This window comes from Papio anubis, chromosome 4, assembly GCF_008728515.1.
Source record: "Papio anubis isolate 15944 chromosome 4, Panubis1.0, whole genome shotgun sequence".
Lineage (NCBI taxonomy): Eukaryota > Metazoa > Chordata > Mammalia > Primates > Cercopithecidae > Papio > Papio anubis.
Genome location: NC_044979.1, coordinates 3,548,271 through 3,564,264, shown reverse-complemented (window position 1 = coordinate 3,564,264; position 15,994 = coordinate 3,548,271). Strand labels below are relative to the sequence as shown.

Sequence of the window (15,994 nt, the reverse complement as noted above, 5' to 3'; positions counted from 1 at the left end):
GTTTGCCCTCTTCCCACCGGGACTGTCCGCAGCAACCCTTTTTTGTCAGCTGTTTTTCCTTTTCTGCTGTGTGTTTTCTTTTTTTTTTTAAATAGGGAAAAGGCTGGTACTTTGTGCAGATTACCAGCTCATCAGAGGCTTCTGTGTAAGAAATCCATTTATTATAATCAGATTGCTTTCTAAAGATCCCACCTCGCCTTCTTTCTCTCATTCTCCTGGTTAAAGAGGCTTAATGTTTTATCCTTTTATTGTGTTGGAATTTTTTGGTAGATATTGGCATTTAAATTCTGAGTAGTACCTATGATCGAGTTAGTGAGGATCTGGGTGTCTTATATTTGTTAACTTGATTTTAAAAATCACGTCTTTACATTTAATATGTAGTTTTTTTCTTTGTCACCTTCATTATAATCTTCTGAGGTCAGAGATATTCTTGTTTTTTTCTTTATCCATTTTCTCCAGTCTAGTGTTTCTCTTTAGATATGGAATTGATGTAACATCAGCTGTATAGAATTGAGGGGAGAGTTGGATTCTATTTTATATAAAGTCTTGCAAACTGACCCACTCTAATTTTGAAATTTGGACTCATTCCATTAGTCTGTCAAGGAAGGGATGAACTTCTGGCATTTTTACATTTTATAAAAGTAAGTTTTCTTTCTGTCACACTTTGCATTTGATCAAGCAGTGACACAGGCCATGTATGCTATCACTCGAAGTGTGGAAAGTGCGATGTGAATGATAAGGCTTAATGTATGGAATTCCTTGAGTAATCATAGTAAAAAAAAAAAAGTTTATCCTAGCACCCTGTTTTTGAAGTGATTCTGATGGACTTTTAAGAGGTATCACCTGTATTTCGCATTTAGCAGACACTTCTTAAATTAAAAAATACGCTACGTTGTCAACTCCACCTGATGTGTATGAGTTTGCTGGGGCTGCCATAACAAGCACCGCAAATAAGGCGAGTTAAACAACAGAAACTTATTTTCTCACAGTTCCGGAGGCTGGAAGTCCAAGTTCGAGGTGTGGGCAGGGCAGCTTCCTTCTGAGGCCTCTCTCCTTGCCTTGTCATTGGCCACCTTCTCCCTGTGTCCTCACATGGTCCTCCCTCTGTGTGTACTGTGTCTAAATTTCCCTTTCTTATAAGGACACCAGTCAGGTTGGATTACAGCCTAGACCTCATGTGACCTTAATTACCTGTTTTAAAGACCTAGTCAGTGGAATCCAGTTACATTCTGAGGTACTGGCGGTTGGGACTTCAGTGTATACATTTGGGGTTGGGGCCGGGGGGAGGGAGTTGCAAACAGTTCAGCCCCAAAGTACCTGACAATCTGAGAGCTTCCTAGGTGTATCTGCCAGCATGTTTTGATGTAAGATGTAGCCTGCACTTAGATAGTGAGTTTCTTTGAAAATCAAGATCAGTATAGTGCATGATGAGTTTTAAAGAGCTTAAACACATCTGATTTAGCCTCAAGGTATGAAACTTACATCTAGCTTCTTCTGTATTCTGAGATGTCTTTTAAAAAATGATTTGTTTCGTTGTTCTGGTGGATTGATGGAAGTCCTGCTTGTTTATAAACCAAAGTAAACTTTGCCTTGGCATAGGAGATTGTTTAGTAGAAAATTTTTAACGGTCTGTGAGCGTTTTTTCCAGTTCCTGGGATGTGCTGTTTTCCTTTCTCTGCCTGCCTCACTTCCCTCCTTCCCTTCTCTCTTTCATGATTCATGAGGGTTGAGATTTAAATGTGTATATGACTGGCGTAGGAAAATATAACTGGGATTCGATAACCTGAATTATCTGGATAGGGATAGGAGAAACAAACTAGGTTTTTTATTTTAGAGTAATACTGTCTTCTTTTGTTGCAAAATATTTTAATTCCAAATAATAGTCAACTACTGAGATTTAAACTTCTGCTTTGCACTGTTGTGTACTGAAAAGGAAACTTCTGCTTTCCCCCTTTTATGAAATTGTTAAAAATACTAAATGCTTAGCTTAAGTATAAGCACAATGTGTTATACGTCTGGTACACATAATATATATTTTATATTAAACTTCATATCTTGTAGTACAGGGGTTTGGGTGTTGAGTAAAGTGTGTCTCTAACGCAAGGGGTTTTTCTTGCAGTGCCCTTGCTACCAGTTCCGAGCCAGCCGAGACCTGCTGTGGGACCCCAGAGATTCCCAGTGAGTAGCAGCTGCTCCTTCTGCTCTGATAGGGATGAGCATACATTTACTAAGAAATATTAATATAGCAAGTGCAAGAGGTTCCAGCCAAATATAATTTTAAGGATTTGCAAATATTGACAGTAATCTCTGCAATAGAAAATGTTTGTTAAAGGCTTAAGGTCAGTGGATTTTTGAGAGTAGAATTAATTTTGTTTAACTGTAAAATTGTTGAATCAGGATCATCAGTGGAATGCTGTTCGTCTTAAAGAATATGAATATTGATTTTATTATTGCCTTATGCTAAGTGAGAAAGGGCCTTGCTTTATTAGAGAGGTGGGGGTGTATGTGTGCTTGCGCCTGCAGGCACATGTATGTTTGTGCATGTGTATGTGTGTGTGTGTGTGAAATTCTAGGAAATGAAAATGAGAGATCTCTTGTTTTTTAAAAGAACCTCTAGGGTCTTGATGAGCCACTCATTTTATAATTTAAAATGAATGTTTTCACTTGAAAATATCTTTAAAAGAAAGCATATATTCTCTCTCTCGCTGTCTCTCACACACTCTCATTCACTTACACACACACAGAAATGCACACTTTGCTGTATTTTCAGTAATTTTATCCATTCTTCTAATGTGTTTTAGATAGAAGAAACAAGCCCATTGACTAGTTATATTTGTTTAAATATATACATTTTATTTTATTTGAATTTTTGGTTCAGTGTGTAGTTTGTTCATGGTTTTACTAGAGAGTACATTTTTTTTTTAAAACAGTTTGGGGAAAAAAATATACTGACCATAAAATTTTAATGTCATTTATGTGTAAAACAGAGGTAGCCTTATTTAGGTTAAACAGTCTGATTTTCAGGAAATACCTAAATGGCCTATTGAACTGTTTATCTTTGGTACTTCAGTAGATAACATTTATGTATGGCATTTAGCAAGAAGGCTTAAATGAAGGATGTGAATGTATAATCAGGTGATTATTCAAAAATAACATTATTGGATTTAAGGTTCAGAGTATTTTATAGAAATTTCTTTGACTTGTAGTTATGAATTATGACATGGTTTCTAAAGCTGGTTCTTCCTGATTTCTTTATAGTTAGCTAATGTGTTTCTATAAATTATTTACCAAGTTCTAAAAGTTAGTTGTTTTTAAAACATTAGGTGATATTTACTGGGTATCTATTTGAAGCAGTTGTCTAAAAAGCCAAGGTTTATTAGTTCCGTTGCCTAAGGCTGACATGTATGATTTTAGTCGTTGAATATATTTCTTCTGTGGAGTAGTTTGTCTGCTAGTTATTGTAAAGCACTAACATATTAAGTACTTTTTGCTTTTTCAGGACTATGATTATATCTGTGTTAAAATCATTTTTGGATGTGTTTTCATGTTTTGTACTACAAGGATAAAATTTGATGTGAATAGCATTTGCAGTTAAGATATAAACCTAAAGCAATGTAATTTATATTTTTGTAAAAATGTTTACTAATATAAACTTAGACTAGTCAATTGCAATTTTTATTTCATTTTTCAGTTGTGCAAATATAATTGTATCTGATGCTAGGAATAAAACCTTAGAATACTTTGCCGCTATTAGAAGAGGATAAGAAAAGAACATTTTTGTGAGAAATTGAACTTGCTCTTCAGTTATATAGTACTCTAAGCTTGGTAAATGTGTTTCAAGGCTGTTTTGAACAGTTTCTGTGAGGTGCAATGTTCTGTTTTTGTTTTTGAGATGGGAAGTATGTGTGGGTGATCAGAAATGGTTGGGCTAGAAATGAGCCGTGTATGTGAGTGTAGCTTAGTAAGTGTACTCTTCACTCCAGGTCTTTACCACGATTTAGCATGTCTCTTCCTTTAAGTCCCCAGTGCTGACGTCACAGTGAACTTGGGATGTAGCGCGTGCAGTGCACTACTTATTTCTGTCATCATTTTTCCCTGAGAGAAAATCGTGAAATGTGTATTTTAAAAAATACAGTAGCGGTATTATGTTTTTAAAAAGCCCACCAGAGTCTTGTTGGGGAGAAAGATAAAGTGTAGGCTCTCTCTGGTGGTTTTAGTTGTAAGCCAGATCTTTGTTGAGTATTTTTTCTTTTTTCTACTACTAGATTAAACTTCTTTCCTGTGAATGTAAATGTAATTTTGTGAAAATTTAATGAGGATCTACTTTATGCCAAGTGCTCTGCATAGCGCTGTCTCTAAGCTATAAAATGAATCAAGCATCATTAAGTGAAACCTAACTTATGTCCTTAAGCTAATTTTCATTTGAGTAAAATTTAAAAATAGTGAAGATAGCATTGTCGTGGCTTAGCAAAGCCCACTGGAGGTTTCTTATTGATGGCTGGATGTCCTGCAGGCTCTGTCTTGGTTCTTATGGATGGCTGTATGCCCCTCAGTTTCTATCCTGGTGGTTTTCTGTATGGGGTTCAATCAATATTTGTCAAACCGAATTTTGCTTTAAAAACTGACGACACACGCACACACAAAGCGATGGAACATTCAACTTCAGATTTATCAGGTGGTCTGTTTGAGTCAGTGTGCTTCTTGGTACGCAAAAATAGATTTGAATTCAGAAATCTGTGTGCCGGTTGTTATGAAATTTGCAATTGAGCAAATCAAGATTCATTGTAATCTTTCCTTTCCCCAGCTTAAGTACCTTTAAAGGAATTCTCATTGCTCCTAGGATAGGTAACATTCTATCCAAAGCTGTGCTCGTAGTGCATATGTAGCTTCCTCACATCAGTCAGAGTTGTGTGTTTACTCCTATTTGTGTGATATCTGGTGAATGTCTGTGGCTAAATGCCCGTGTAGAGTCCCAGGCATCCTGTGCTCTGTGGTGGACTTAGCCACAGGCCCTGTGCGGAGGGGCGGGAGGGAGCACATAGTTGTCAAATAAACATACCCAAAACTTAATATAGAGTGATCTTACTGCTTATTAGGAGCCCTACATAGAATGAGTAATGTAAAGGGGGGTGTGCAGTTTAATTTTTATATTTTTTACTTTTTGTTGTTTTCAAGACCACATATGTGAATTTGCATAGTAGAATTATATCACATGCATTTAACTATAGAAGAATGCAGCTTTGTACCCAACTAAAAGAGTAAAAAAAAAAAAAAAAGACAATACACAAAAGTACCACTAGATTTCCAAATTTTAAAGGATCTATGATACATTTGGTATTTATGCTTAGTTTAGAACTAGTATGTCCAGAAATTTTGCTGAGTGATAATACGTCTAGTTTTTAAATTAAAAATTACAGAAATCGAGGCACCCAAATATGAAATCCTATTTTTCATAGTGTATAAATTTTTTTAAAATTCTTCTTTTTTTTTTTTCTTCTTTTTGAGACGGAGTCTCACTCTATCGCCCAGGCTGGAGTGCAGTGGTGTGATCTTGGCTCACTGCAAGCTCCACTGCCTCCCGGGTTCACACCATTCTCCTGCGTCAGCCTCCCGAGAAGCTGGGACTACAGGCGCCCGCCACCACGCCCGGCTAATTTTTATTTTATTTTTTTGTATTTTTAGTAGAGACAGGGTTTCACCGTGTTTGCCAGGATGGTCTCGATCTCCTGACCTCGTGATCTGCTCGCCTCGGCCTCCCAAAGTGCTGGGATTACAGGCGTGAGCCACTGCCCCCGGCCTTTAAAATTATTCTTAAAAATTATTCTTAAAAATCCAAATCTGAGGCCAAAATTTGATATTCTAGGCTTTACTTGTAGTTAGACTAATATTTTTATTTCTTGTTAATTAGCATTATTTGGAGAATTTAAGAAATGATTTTTAAAACAACTGAATGTCAAAATAAGTGTCTTAAGGATCCTTGTTTTTGATCATTTTGGAGAAAATTGCTTTAACTGTTGGTTATGTTAGTCTTTGCACTAGGATGCATGTCTTTCCCTAGTCCCTCATTTAAGGATCTGTAAAGTGCTTTGTAATTTAGGCTTCCATTTAAAAATTAGATTTATGTGCTTAATTTTAGTTACAGATATGCGTATTAGTTCTGAACTCTGAAACTATTTTTCTTCTGATTGTAAAACATGTTTCCATTACATAACATGAATACTTACATGGGCTGATGAGCAGAGGAAGTAACATACCCTCAGAACTTAACATGTCCTGTGTGACTGATGACCCTGTTTCATTTGGGCACTTGCTCTGTCCGGTCTTCTGGTCTGGCCTCTTACCATCCACTAGTCCATTTAATGAACACATTTTTGTTCATGTTAGGACTGTCAAATGCTATTTCACAAAACACTGTGTTGTGCTTTTTTTTGTCTTTTAAATAAGGAAGTAGTGGGGTGAAAGGCTAGTTACCTTTCTGGAAGTAAGTTTCTACACTTTAAATTCTGTTTTCCATTTCACATGTTCTTTGTTTTACAGTTAAATTAATCTAATTGGTTTCTCTTTCTGCAAAGGCTATACCTAGTGTTTTTGTCACTAATACAGAACTGTAAGTCCTTATCTTACCCGTAAAGTATATTTTCTAGTCATGTATTTGTCCTCAGAGAGTTTTTTTGTTTTTAAAGTTTGCCCACTTAAAAAAGTAACATAAAATGTCAATTGTCGGAATATTTTAAAGTGTTGTTTTGAGATTTTTGTGAATCGTTTGTTTTTCTGTGCAGTTGCTGTTTTTAAGTGTATGAAAAAGTCTTGAGCTAAATTTTAAGCTTATGAAAAAATCATTTTGAAGATTCTTGACCTAGAATGTTTCAAAACCTATTTTAAAAGAGGTTTAAACATTTTAAAAACTATTCAGTCCTTTGATTTTACGTTGGTGTGTTGGGCAATGGTGGTATTTCAGTTGGCCGCTAAATACCAGGTAGTTTGGCTGCTGAATAATTTCTTAAATTTAAACTAAACTATACTTTTAAGTTTAAATGCATCTTCTTAACAATCGTAATATTACTTACTTAGACCTAGCAAATGAGGTTCTCATTTGTGTTGACTCTGTAGTTACAGCGCATCACAGGTCTTATAGTTTGGGCTGCATTTGGGCACATGGTATCAGGTGGCAGTGAATGATGTTTGCTGGATGCATCTTATAGGCCATTTCATGCAAATCATGTTTGATGAGACTGCTGCATCAAATCACATTGCTTTCTGATTACAGCCCTTGCAGATGAGAATCCAGACTTTATTCTGTCCAGGAAAGAAAGTCTTGCTTTTGAACACCTACTGTTTTTACATGCCTGCAGTGCCTTATAGTTACCAGCGCTTAAGCTATGGAAGGAATCATGGGCATTTTCTCTGATCAGAACTATAAGTAGTAGCAGGCGAATATAGTAGGAGATCCTTCCAGCTGTCAAACATTGTCAGGCTTGCAAGGAGAGAATGCAGTTTAAAATGCAGGTGACATAATACCCAACATCCTCCACTTGCTAGTGAGTTTCTGATTAATTGTGATTACCATACATTATCATACCATCAAATTTAATCATATCAATGAATTCCCATCTGCAGCAGTAACAGGAGCAGCTAAACACTGTGGTAACAGCTATTAAAGAAGGTGGCTTATCAAATTCAGTAACCCTTTAACTTGCTGCTTGGTCAGCATGCAGTGCATGTGTTGGATAGAGATAGGGCTGGGTTAAAGTCCATGCTACTCACTCAAAGGCCAGGGAGTACGCCTTGAAATTACATAGAATTGGTTTCTTGTTTCTTCTGTTGGAGCCGTTGAGCTCCTTTGTAAAAACTGCTTTCTAAAATATGTGATAAACTACAGTTGTCCCTTGTACAACATGTGTATGTGCGGGGCCCGGAAGCAATCTCCTGTGCATACTGGCGGAGGGCTGTTTTTTGTTTATTGGCTAAGTCAATCTGTTAACATTGACTGGGACACTTTTTAAATTCTCTTCAGATACGGAGTGCCATATATATAGACTTAACCTCAGTGCAGTTTGCAACTTAATAATTTATCCTATGAAATGTTGGACACAAAGTTTAAAGTCTTGGAACTCCTCTGTGCCAAGGAAATCTTAGTTACTTTTAGTGATGTGTCCTAGAAAACACACTGCTTTTTTTGTTTTAATATTTAATTTCCCGGGAGTCGTTGAAGACCTGTGGCTCTGTTTAGGTGCATTTTTAAGGCACACTTGGAAAGAAGTCCTGTTTTATTATAAAGTATCCAAAGCAGTTCTTCTGGTCGGTGCTCCCAGCACTCTGGGAGGCTGAGGTGGGCGGATCACTTGAAGTCAGGATTTCGAGACCAGCCTGGGCAACATGGTGAAACCCTGTCTCTACTAAAAATACAAAATTAGCTGGGCATGGTGGTGGGTGCCTGTAGTCACAGCTATTTGGGAGGCTGAGGCAGGAGAATTGCTTGAACCCAGGAGGTGGAGGTTACAATGAGCTGAGATCGTGCCACTGCTCTCCAGCTTGGGCGACAGAGTGAGACTCCATGTCAAGTAAGAAGGAAACAAAACAAAACCAAAAAGCAGTTCTTCCAAACAATGAGAATTTTTTACTTTAAAAATTGAGTCCTTTGGGTGTACAGGTGTGTGCGTTTTGCTTGGTGCCTACAGTTATGTACTCATCCGGGGACTCTCCTGCTCCTTGTGGTCAGCCCCTCTGCCTGCCGGCCCCTGGCAACCACTGAATGGGTTTGTTCCTATAATTATGTTGTGTCAATGGAATCATAGAGCTTGTTTCATTTGAAGCCTGGCTGCTTTCCTGTAGCATAACACATCGGAGATTCATCCGTTTGCTGCACCAGTCAGTAGTTTGTCTTTTCTGTTGCTGAGTAGTATTCCAGTATATGGATATAGCACAGTTTGTTTACCCATTCACCTGATAGGCATTTGGGTTATTTCCAGTCTTTGTTGTGATTAGAGTTGCCGTAAACATTTGTTTATGGCAGGTTTTTTTTTTTTTTTTTTTGGGGGGGGGTGTGTATGTGTGTACAGATTTTTTTTTTTTGGAACATAAGTTGTCAGTAAATGCCTAGGAGTGGATTGTGGATGATATAGTCAGTGTATTCACAGATGAGACTTTAAGACAGACTGTATGCTTTTCAGTTGACATAGCTGATACTACTGCTTTCCTTTTTTAGTTGGTTCTTTTTTTTTCTGTTTTTTTTTGAATGAGGAAATACAGTCTTTATAGAGCATATATGGTTGAAAATCGGTAGTGAATAAAAAAAGATTGAGTGATCACTATATTCCACAGTCTGTGTTCAGCAGCCCGTGGAGCAAAAGTAAAAAATTATTATTTTTTTGTTTTGGAGATTGGCAAGCTGACTTTTGGAAAGATCAAATTGCCTAAGTTCACACAACTGGAAAGGGGAGGTAGAACTAGAGGCCGATTCTCTTAGTTTTTATGCTGTGCTTTCTCCTTCAATATGAAATTGAATTTCCATAAACTGAGAAAAAATGATAGAATCCAGTAAGTTGAGTTGTAACTACGTAAAGTTGTGACCCTCATTAAGTACTGAAGTGAGGAAGTTTACTACAGCGGGGCCAGTCATTGGGAGGAGTTGTTTCAGGAGGGCGTGGGAGGGTGAGGGTGCAGAAATAAAGAGTTTTTCATTTCAGGAAATAATGTAAGTAGTCTTTAGGAGGTTCATCAAAACACCATTTTGTACCCAGAAGTTTTGTAGTTTGTAGTGGGTGCTCTTGTTTCACTGCTTGAACCATTAGTATTATCCTAACGTATTTAAATTCACGTGGTTTTTTTTTTTTTTTTTTTTTTTTTTTACCCCCTAATATGAAACCTAGTACTTGGCACAAGGTATATCCTTCTTCAAAATGTTTAGAATGCATCTGTAAATATAAAAATACCCTCTAGGAAGATGAATGTAGGTATTTAAACAAGGCATAACCTGAAAGAAAAAAAATCCATGGAGAATACTGAAATAAGAGGATTAACATACTGTGATAGAGGGCTGTAATTTTAATTATGTCAGGGGTCACTAGTGGCCTTTATTCTTTGCATTCAACCCATTTAATCGGAATTAACTGAGAGGTGTTCCTAAGTGTCAATTGGTTTCTTATATAGTTCTTTGTATTTTAAGTGAGATTAATAAAGGAAAACATGTTGTAGAGATTGGTTATAATTTATTGAAAGATTCATGAAGTTTCAATGACATTTTTAAGGTATTTAATTAGTCTTATTAAAATATACGGACTGACCCTTTTAGGGAAGCTGATAAGTCACATAATAGCTGTTAGTGCCTTTTTATTCTTGGCTTTATACGATTAACTTTGTGCTAAGCAATTTATGCAAAATTTTTCATCTTTTTTTTTTTTTGTAACTGGAGTTATCAGTTCTTCTTGAATAGGATTAATATAGATAAAAATCATGTAATTAACAAGAGATGCAGAAAAGCGAAAGTATAATTTGTATGAGAATTATATGAGAGAGAATAATAATTTCTTACCTTGGATTTTTAAAGGGATATAAAGAAAAGCAAAATTGAGCAATTATTTGAGAGGATTAAAGTAGTCTTTTCTTTCAAAAGGTAGAATTAACGTTAGTACTAAAAGTTCTGTTAAGTGAGGTATTCACAGCTCATAACAGTTTTAAAATAATTTTGTATTTGGTAGAGGGAGTTGGTAATGTAGTACCCTTATTCCCATGAAATGATAGAAGTTAATAAAGGAATGATCACATCAACAGAACCTCTTATGAATGCCATGATTTATATGGCATTGCTTGGAGATAAATTTGTTTTAGCAGAATCAAGGTACTATGATGGATAAAGCACTCAATAAACCAGGAGTGTGAAAATGTGGGTTCTTCTTTGTTGTCATTCATTGGTGATGTAAACTTAGTTAATTCACTTCTAACTCTGTAAACCTGAGTTTCTTTATCTCATAGAGGAAAAGTGACTTGTCTGCCAGTTTCTTGGAGCAGTATTTGTATCAGCTACAACATAATAAACTGGCTATGATATTTGACTGAGTCAGGATGTGAATGAGGCTTGTTTAACAGAAAACTTAATTAACAGTGACTGTTTTATTTTTTGCATAAAAATGAAAAAGCTTTTATTTTTTATGTATAGCAGCTTTATCAGGGACTCACATTTTTTCCCATCTACCCATCACCTAATGCATTTGTCTGTATTCCAGGCCAAAAGAAGAGGAGGGCAAGGGCAGAAGGTACAGGCCAGCTGAGGTGTCCCCCAGGGAGCTCCCTGCCACCCATCCTCCAGCTGACAACTGCTCCTGTTGGCCAGAGTCTAGCCAAATGTCACCCTCCTTATAAGTTGGAATATGTAGTTTTTATCTGGGCAGTGTTGTCCTGAATAAAATTAGGGCTCTGTTACTAAGGAATAAGTGATAACTTGTGCTAGGTGAGCAGTTAAGCAATCTTTTCCATGTGGCTGACGTGTTCGTCGGAATTTAAGTTGTGTAATTAGAGGAAAAGAGAAAAGTGCCACTTGTGTTCAAAACAAACAGAAAACAGGAAAAGTGACACTGTGCGTTTCAGGAGACCTGCTATTTGTCAAACTTCTGTTTCAGAAAAGCAATAGTGTTAACAGTCAATGAGCAGCTTTTGGGATCTTAAAGCTTAAAAGTTAAACAACTTATTTAAATATTTAAACTCTCAAGTTCTATGAGAGCAGTGGCAAGCCGCAGATCTGCCCGGGTGAGCTCTCCCTTGTGTCCAGCAGCATCTGACATTGCCAGAAAGGTAACCGTCCACCCCTGCTTTTTTTTCTGAGACAGCATTCATTCTGTAGCTCAGGCTGGAATGCAGTGGTGTGATCGCAGCTCACTGCAGCCTCAGCTTCCCGGGCTCAGGGGATCCTCTCACCGCAGCCTCAAGTAGCTGGGACTACAGGTGTCTCCCACCATGCCTGGCTAATTTGTTTTTGTACTTTTTGTAGAGATTGGGTGTCACCATGTTGCCTGGGCTGGTTTCGAGCTCCTGGGCTCAAGCATTGGCCCACCTTGGGGTCCCAAAGTGCTAAGATTATAGGCGTGAGGCACTGTCCCCAGCTGAGGCAACCCTTTTCACTCTGGTGTATTTCATGGATCAGTCATTGAATGTTTTTTTCTGAGAGGTGTCTTGCATTATCTGCCCACTTTTCTTATCCTGGTACCACTTGACTGATATGCGGGCATTTGTCATCTTGGAAAATGGGCCGTCATGACTTCCTCCTGATTGGACTGGATTTATCTACCATTCAGGTGCTCTCTTTCCCTGGGCCAGCCTCCCCACCTGTAAAGGTCAGTGTGTACTTCAGGTTCTTTGGATCCTGTGCACTTGCTGACATAATGTTACTCCCTCCTCACTGCTCTTCACCCAGCTGCTTCAGGAGTCAGCACCCTGCCTGTAGCATGTACAGACTCCAGGCTACACTTGCAAATCCTTCTTTTCCCATTCTTGCTCTATTTAACTAACTTCCAAGGTCAGAAATTGCCTTGTTTACTCACTCTGAGTAAATGGTTTCTTTCTACATCTTAGATAGCATCTTTGGTCTTACCTCTTTAATGCAGTTCTTGTAGATTGGTCACGTGAGTACTGATAATTTCTTTTACTTATTAAAGCCTGCCATGGAATTTCCATGGCTATCTGACTTTTGACTTGATGTAGTACATACTGGTTTTCTTGCCTCTGAAACACACATAGACTTGCACAATTACACTTACATATGTAATGATAAAACATATGATTAGGGACTGATTAGGGAATGTGAGAAAAATCCCTCCCCATTTGCTGTTCATGCCAAGGAGTCCCCAGTGTGCTCTGCAGGTGGGCAGCCTGGGTTTGAATTCAGGTTCTGCCACTTTCTAACCTTGTACTAAGTGGAGGTTATTTAAGTGGTCAGAAGATTTCTGTGAGCAGAATACCTACCTTGTAGGGTTGTGGTAAGGATTAAATGAGACAGCATGTGTATTAGTCTGTTTTCACACTGCTCTAAAGAACTGCCCAAGACTGGGTAATTTATAAAGAAAAAAGGTTTAATTGACTCACAGTTCCGCATGGCTGGAGAGGCCTCAGGAAGCTTACAGTCATGACAGGAGGCGAAGGGGAAGCAAGCACCTTCTTCACATGGTGGCAGGAGAGACAGCAAAGTGGGGAAGTGCCACTTTTAAACCATCAGATCTTGTGAAAACTCATATACCATCATGAGAACAGCGTGGGGGAAACTGCCCCCATGATCTAGTCACCACCCACCAGGTCCCTCCCTCCACCTGTGGGGATTACGGTTGGAGATGAGATGTGGGTGGGATGCAGAGCCAAACCCTATTAGCATGGAAGTTCTGGCCTCCCGCCGGTGACCCTCACTCTTTTCCCAGCTGCAGGGGGAAGAAGCCAGTCAGCATGGTCCTCTCACTCGTTTTCTCTAACAATATTACATAGAATACGAGTTAAAATGATTTCTTACCGGCCAGATGTAGTGACTCATACCTGTAAACCCAGTGCTTTGGGAGGCCAAGGCGGGAGGATCCCTTGAGGCCAGGAGTTTCAGACTAGCCTGGGTAACACAGTGAGACCCCATCTCTACAAAAAATTTAAAAATCAGCCAGATGTAGTGGCTCATGCCTGTAGTCCTGGGCTCTCTGGAGGCTGAGGCAGGAGGATCACTTGAGCCTAGGAGTTTAAGGATGCAGTGAGCTATGATCGTGCTGCTACACTCCAGTCTGGGTGGCAGAGCAAGACCCTGTCTCTTAAAAAAAAAAAAAATTCTGTCATACATGTAAGAACTCAGTTCTGTTAATTTTTCTGTCTCTCAACCAGTGATCACCCCAGATCTTGGCTTCTCTTTGGTCCTAGTGCATGTATGTGTTTCACATCTGCTCAGCTCGAAAGCCTCAGGCAGTTCATTGCCCAAGGTCTAGGTCAGTACATCCTAGCCTTTGTTTCTTCCTTCCTTCATTCAGCCATTCAGCACCTCTCCCCGTGTTTTGTGGGCAGCTGGTTTTACAGCATGGTGCAGTACTTCCAGGTTGAGAATGTGAGGCTCGGGGAATACCTTGCTATTACAAACAGGCATTTCATTCATCCATTAAATATTTATAACCGCCTGTGTGCCAGGCACTGGGCCAAGCATGGAAACACATTGATGTATAAGGCAGGTCTGGTCTCAGCTCTCGTACCCAACAGTTGAAGGGCAGAGAGAAGTGGGAGTGGTTTGGAGAGATTCAAGAGACAAAGTTTCTAGGACTTGCTGGTACTTTATGAGGGATTTCTGATTTGAACTCAGAAATAAGAATGCAAACAGGGAATCTGTACTGATTTGGTTTTTACCCTGTTTGGAAACATGGAAATATTACAGAAGACATGGACATATTTCAGAAGCTGTATATCATATTTACAGTCTGTCTACAAAAACTGCTGCTGTCTACAAAATCGTGTAAAAATGATAACGACATGTATGATGGACTTTTGTTATTTGCTAGGTACTGTCCTAAGGACTTTCCTGCCCCCGTGAGGTGGGTACTATTGTTATCGCTGTTTCGTAGGTGAGTAAACTGAGGCCCAGACAGATTCAGTTATGAGCTCAAGGCTGTAGCTGGTAAGTGGCTGGGATGGAGACAGGGCTGGGAGAGCTGTCAGGTTAGATGATGAGTGCTGCTTCTCAACCTGTGCACCTGCAGGATCGCTGGAAGTTAGAATAAAGTTCTGCTTGAACATTAGTGATGGATTTTAAAGCCTTTTATTTTCCACTGAGTGTGAAAAAACTATCATGAGAGAGAATTTTGGGGGCTTTGTTATGTATCAGTAACATTCAAATGCCAGTGACTGTGCATTTAGACAGCATGTAAATAGTCAGTTAAAGGAAAGAGAGTTTTGGGAAGAGATGAAAATCACAACATTAAAGTTCCAGGGAAGTCTTCCAGGGAATCTGATAGTGCTTAGAGACCTAAGAAGTAAGGTACCTAGTTCTCAAGTGGCTTGGAATTTTTATGGAAAACTAGGTTTGTGGACTAAACTCTTTGAGTTTATTCTTCTAATTCAGTAACTCTTTTCTTTTGGAAAAAGGACAAAAGGGCTAAAGACAGAGTCCTTTTCCCTGATGACAACCTGTGGCAAAGTAAAAAAGCGAACCTTGGTTGACTCTGCTCAGGGTGGAGTGGAGGCCAGTCTGCTTTCCCAGTTACGTTTTGCCTTATCTATAATGAGAAAAATCTGTCTTTTTGAGGACTTGAAATTAACTGCCTGATGGAAGGTGGGATAAAGGGTTTATAAAGAGCCCTGCTGCAGCAGCCGCGTGGCCGGTGCTGTGGTGCCCGCCTTATCCAAGGGGCGTGTACTGCGAGTCCCCCAGTAGAGACCGTGGTTTTTCCTGTACATGCATACCTAGGATAAAGTTTAATTTACAAATTAGGCACAATAAGAGATGAGCAACAATAGCTAATCATACAATAAAACAGTTACTGCTCTTGCATTTTGGAGCCATTATTAAGTAATATATGAGTTACTTGAATGCAAGCTCTGCAGTACTGTGACAATCAGTCTGATAACCAAGACGTTGACCAAGTGACTAATGGACTAGCATGCAGGGAGTCTTCAACATGGATCCTCTGGACAAAGGTATGATTTCATTCCCCAGGGTGGACGGAGCAGGATGGCAAGAGATTTGGTCATGCTACTCAGAAAGGTGTACAGTGTAAAACTTATGAATTGTTTATTTCTGGAATTTTCCATTTAATATTTTCAGATTTCAGTTGATGGTGTGTAACTCAACCCCAGAAAATGAAACTATGGATAAGTGAGGACCTCTGTACTATTGAGGATGCGACCTGTGGCACTAAGATACAATCATGGAACTTAGGAGAACTACAGAATTTTTTAAGAAATGGCGTTTTCCAGTTCTAAGCCCAGTAAGAAAAGCCGTAATAAATATTAGGGATTCACCTATTAAATAACGAAGATTGAAAGATCAGGA

At 38.7% G+C, this 15,994-nt stretch overlaps 1 protein-coding gene across 9 annotated transcripts in view; it reads left to right on the top strand.

The window, feature by feature from the left end:
- The window catches only part of RBM33 (RNA binding motif protein 33), a 133,469-nt gene that overhangs the window by 67,148 nt on the left and 50,327 nt on the right, over window positions 1–15,994 (top strand). For all 9 annotated transcript variants that reach the window (XM_009204292.3, XM_003896916.3, XM_009204291.3 and 6 more), the window contains one exon: window positions 2,120–2,178. In XM_009204292.3, the coding sequence (XP_009202556.1) occupies window positions 2,120–2,178 (59 nt within the window). The remainder of the gene's footprint in view (window positions 1–2,119; window positions 2,179–15,994) is intronic.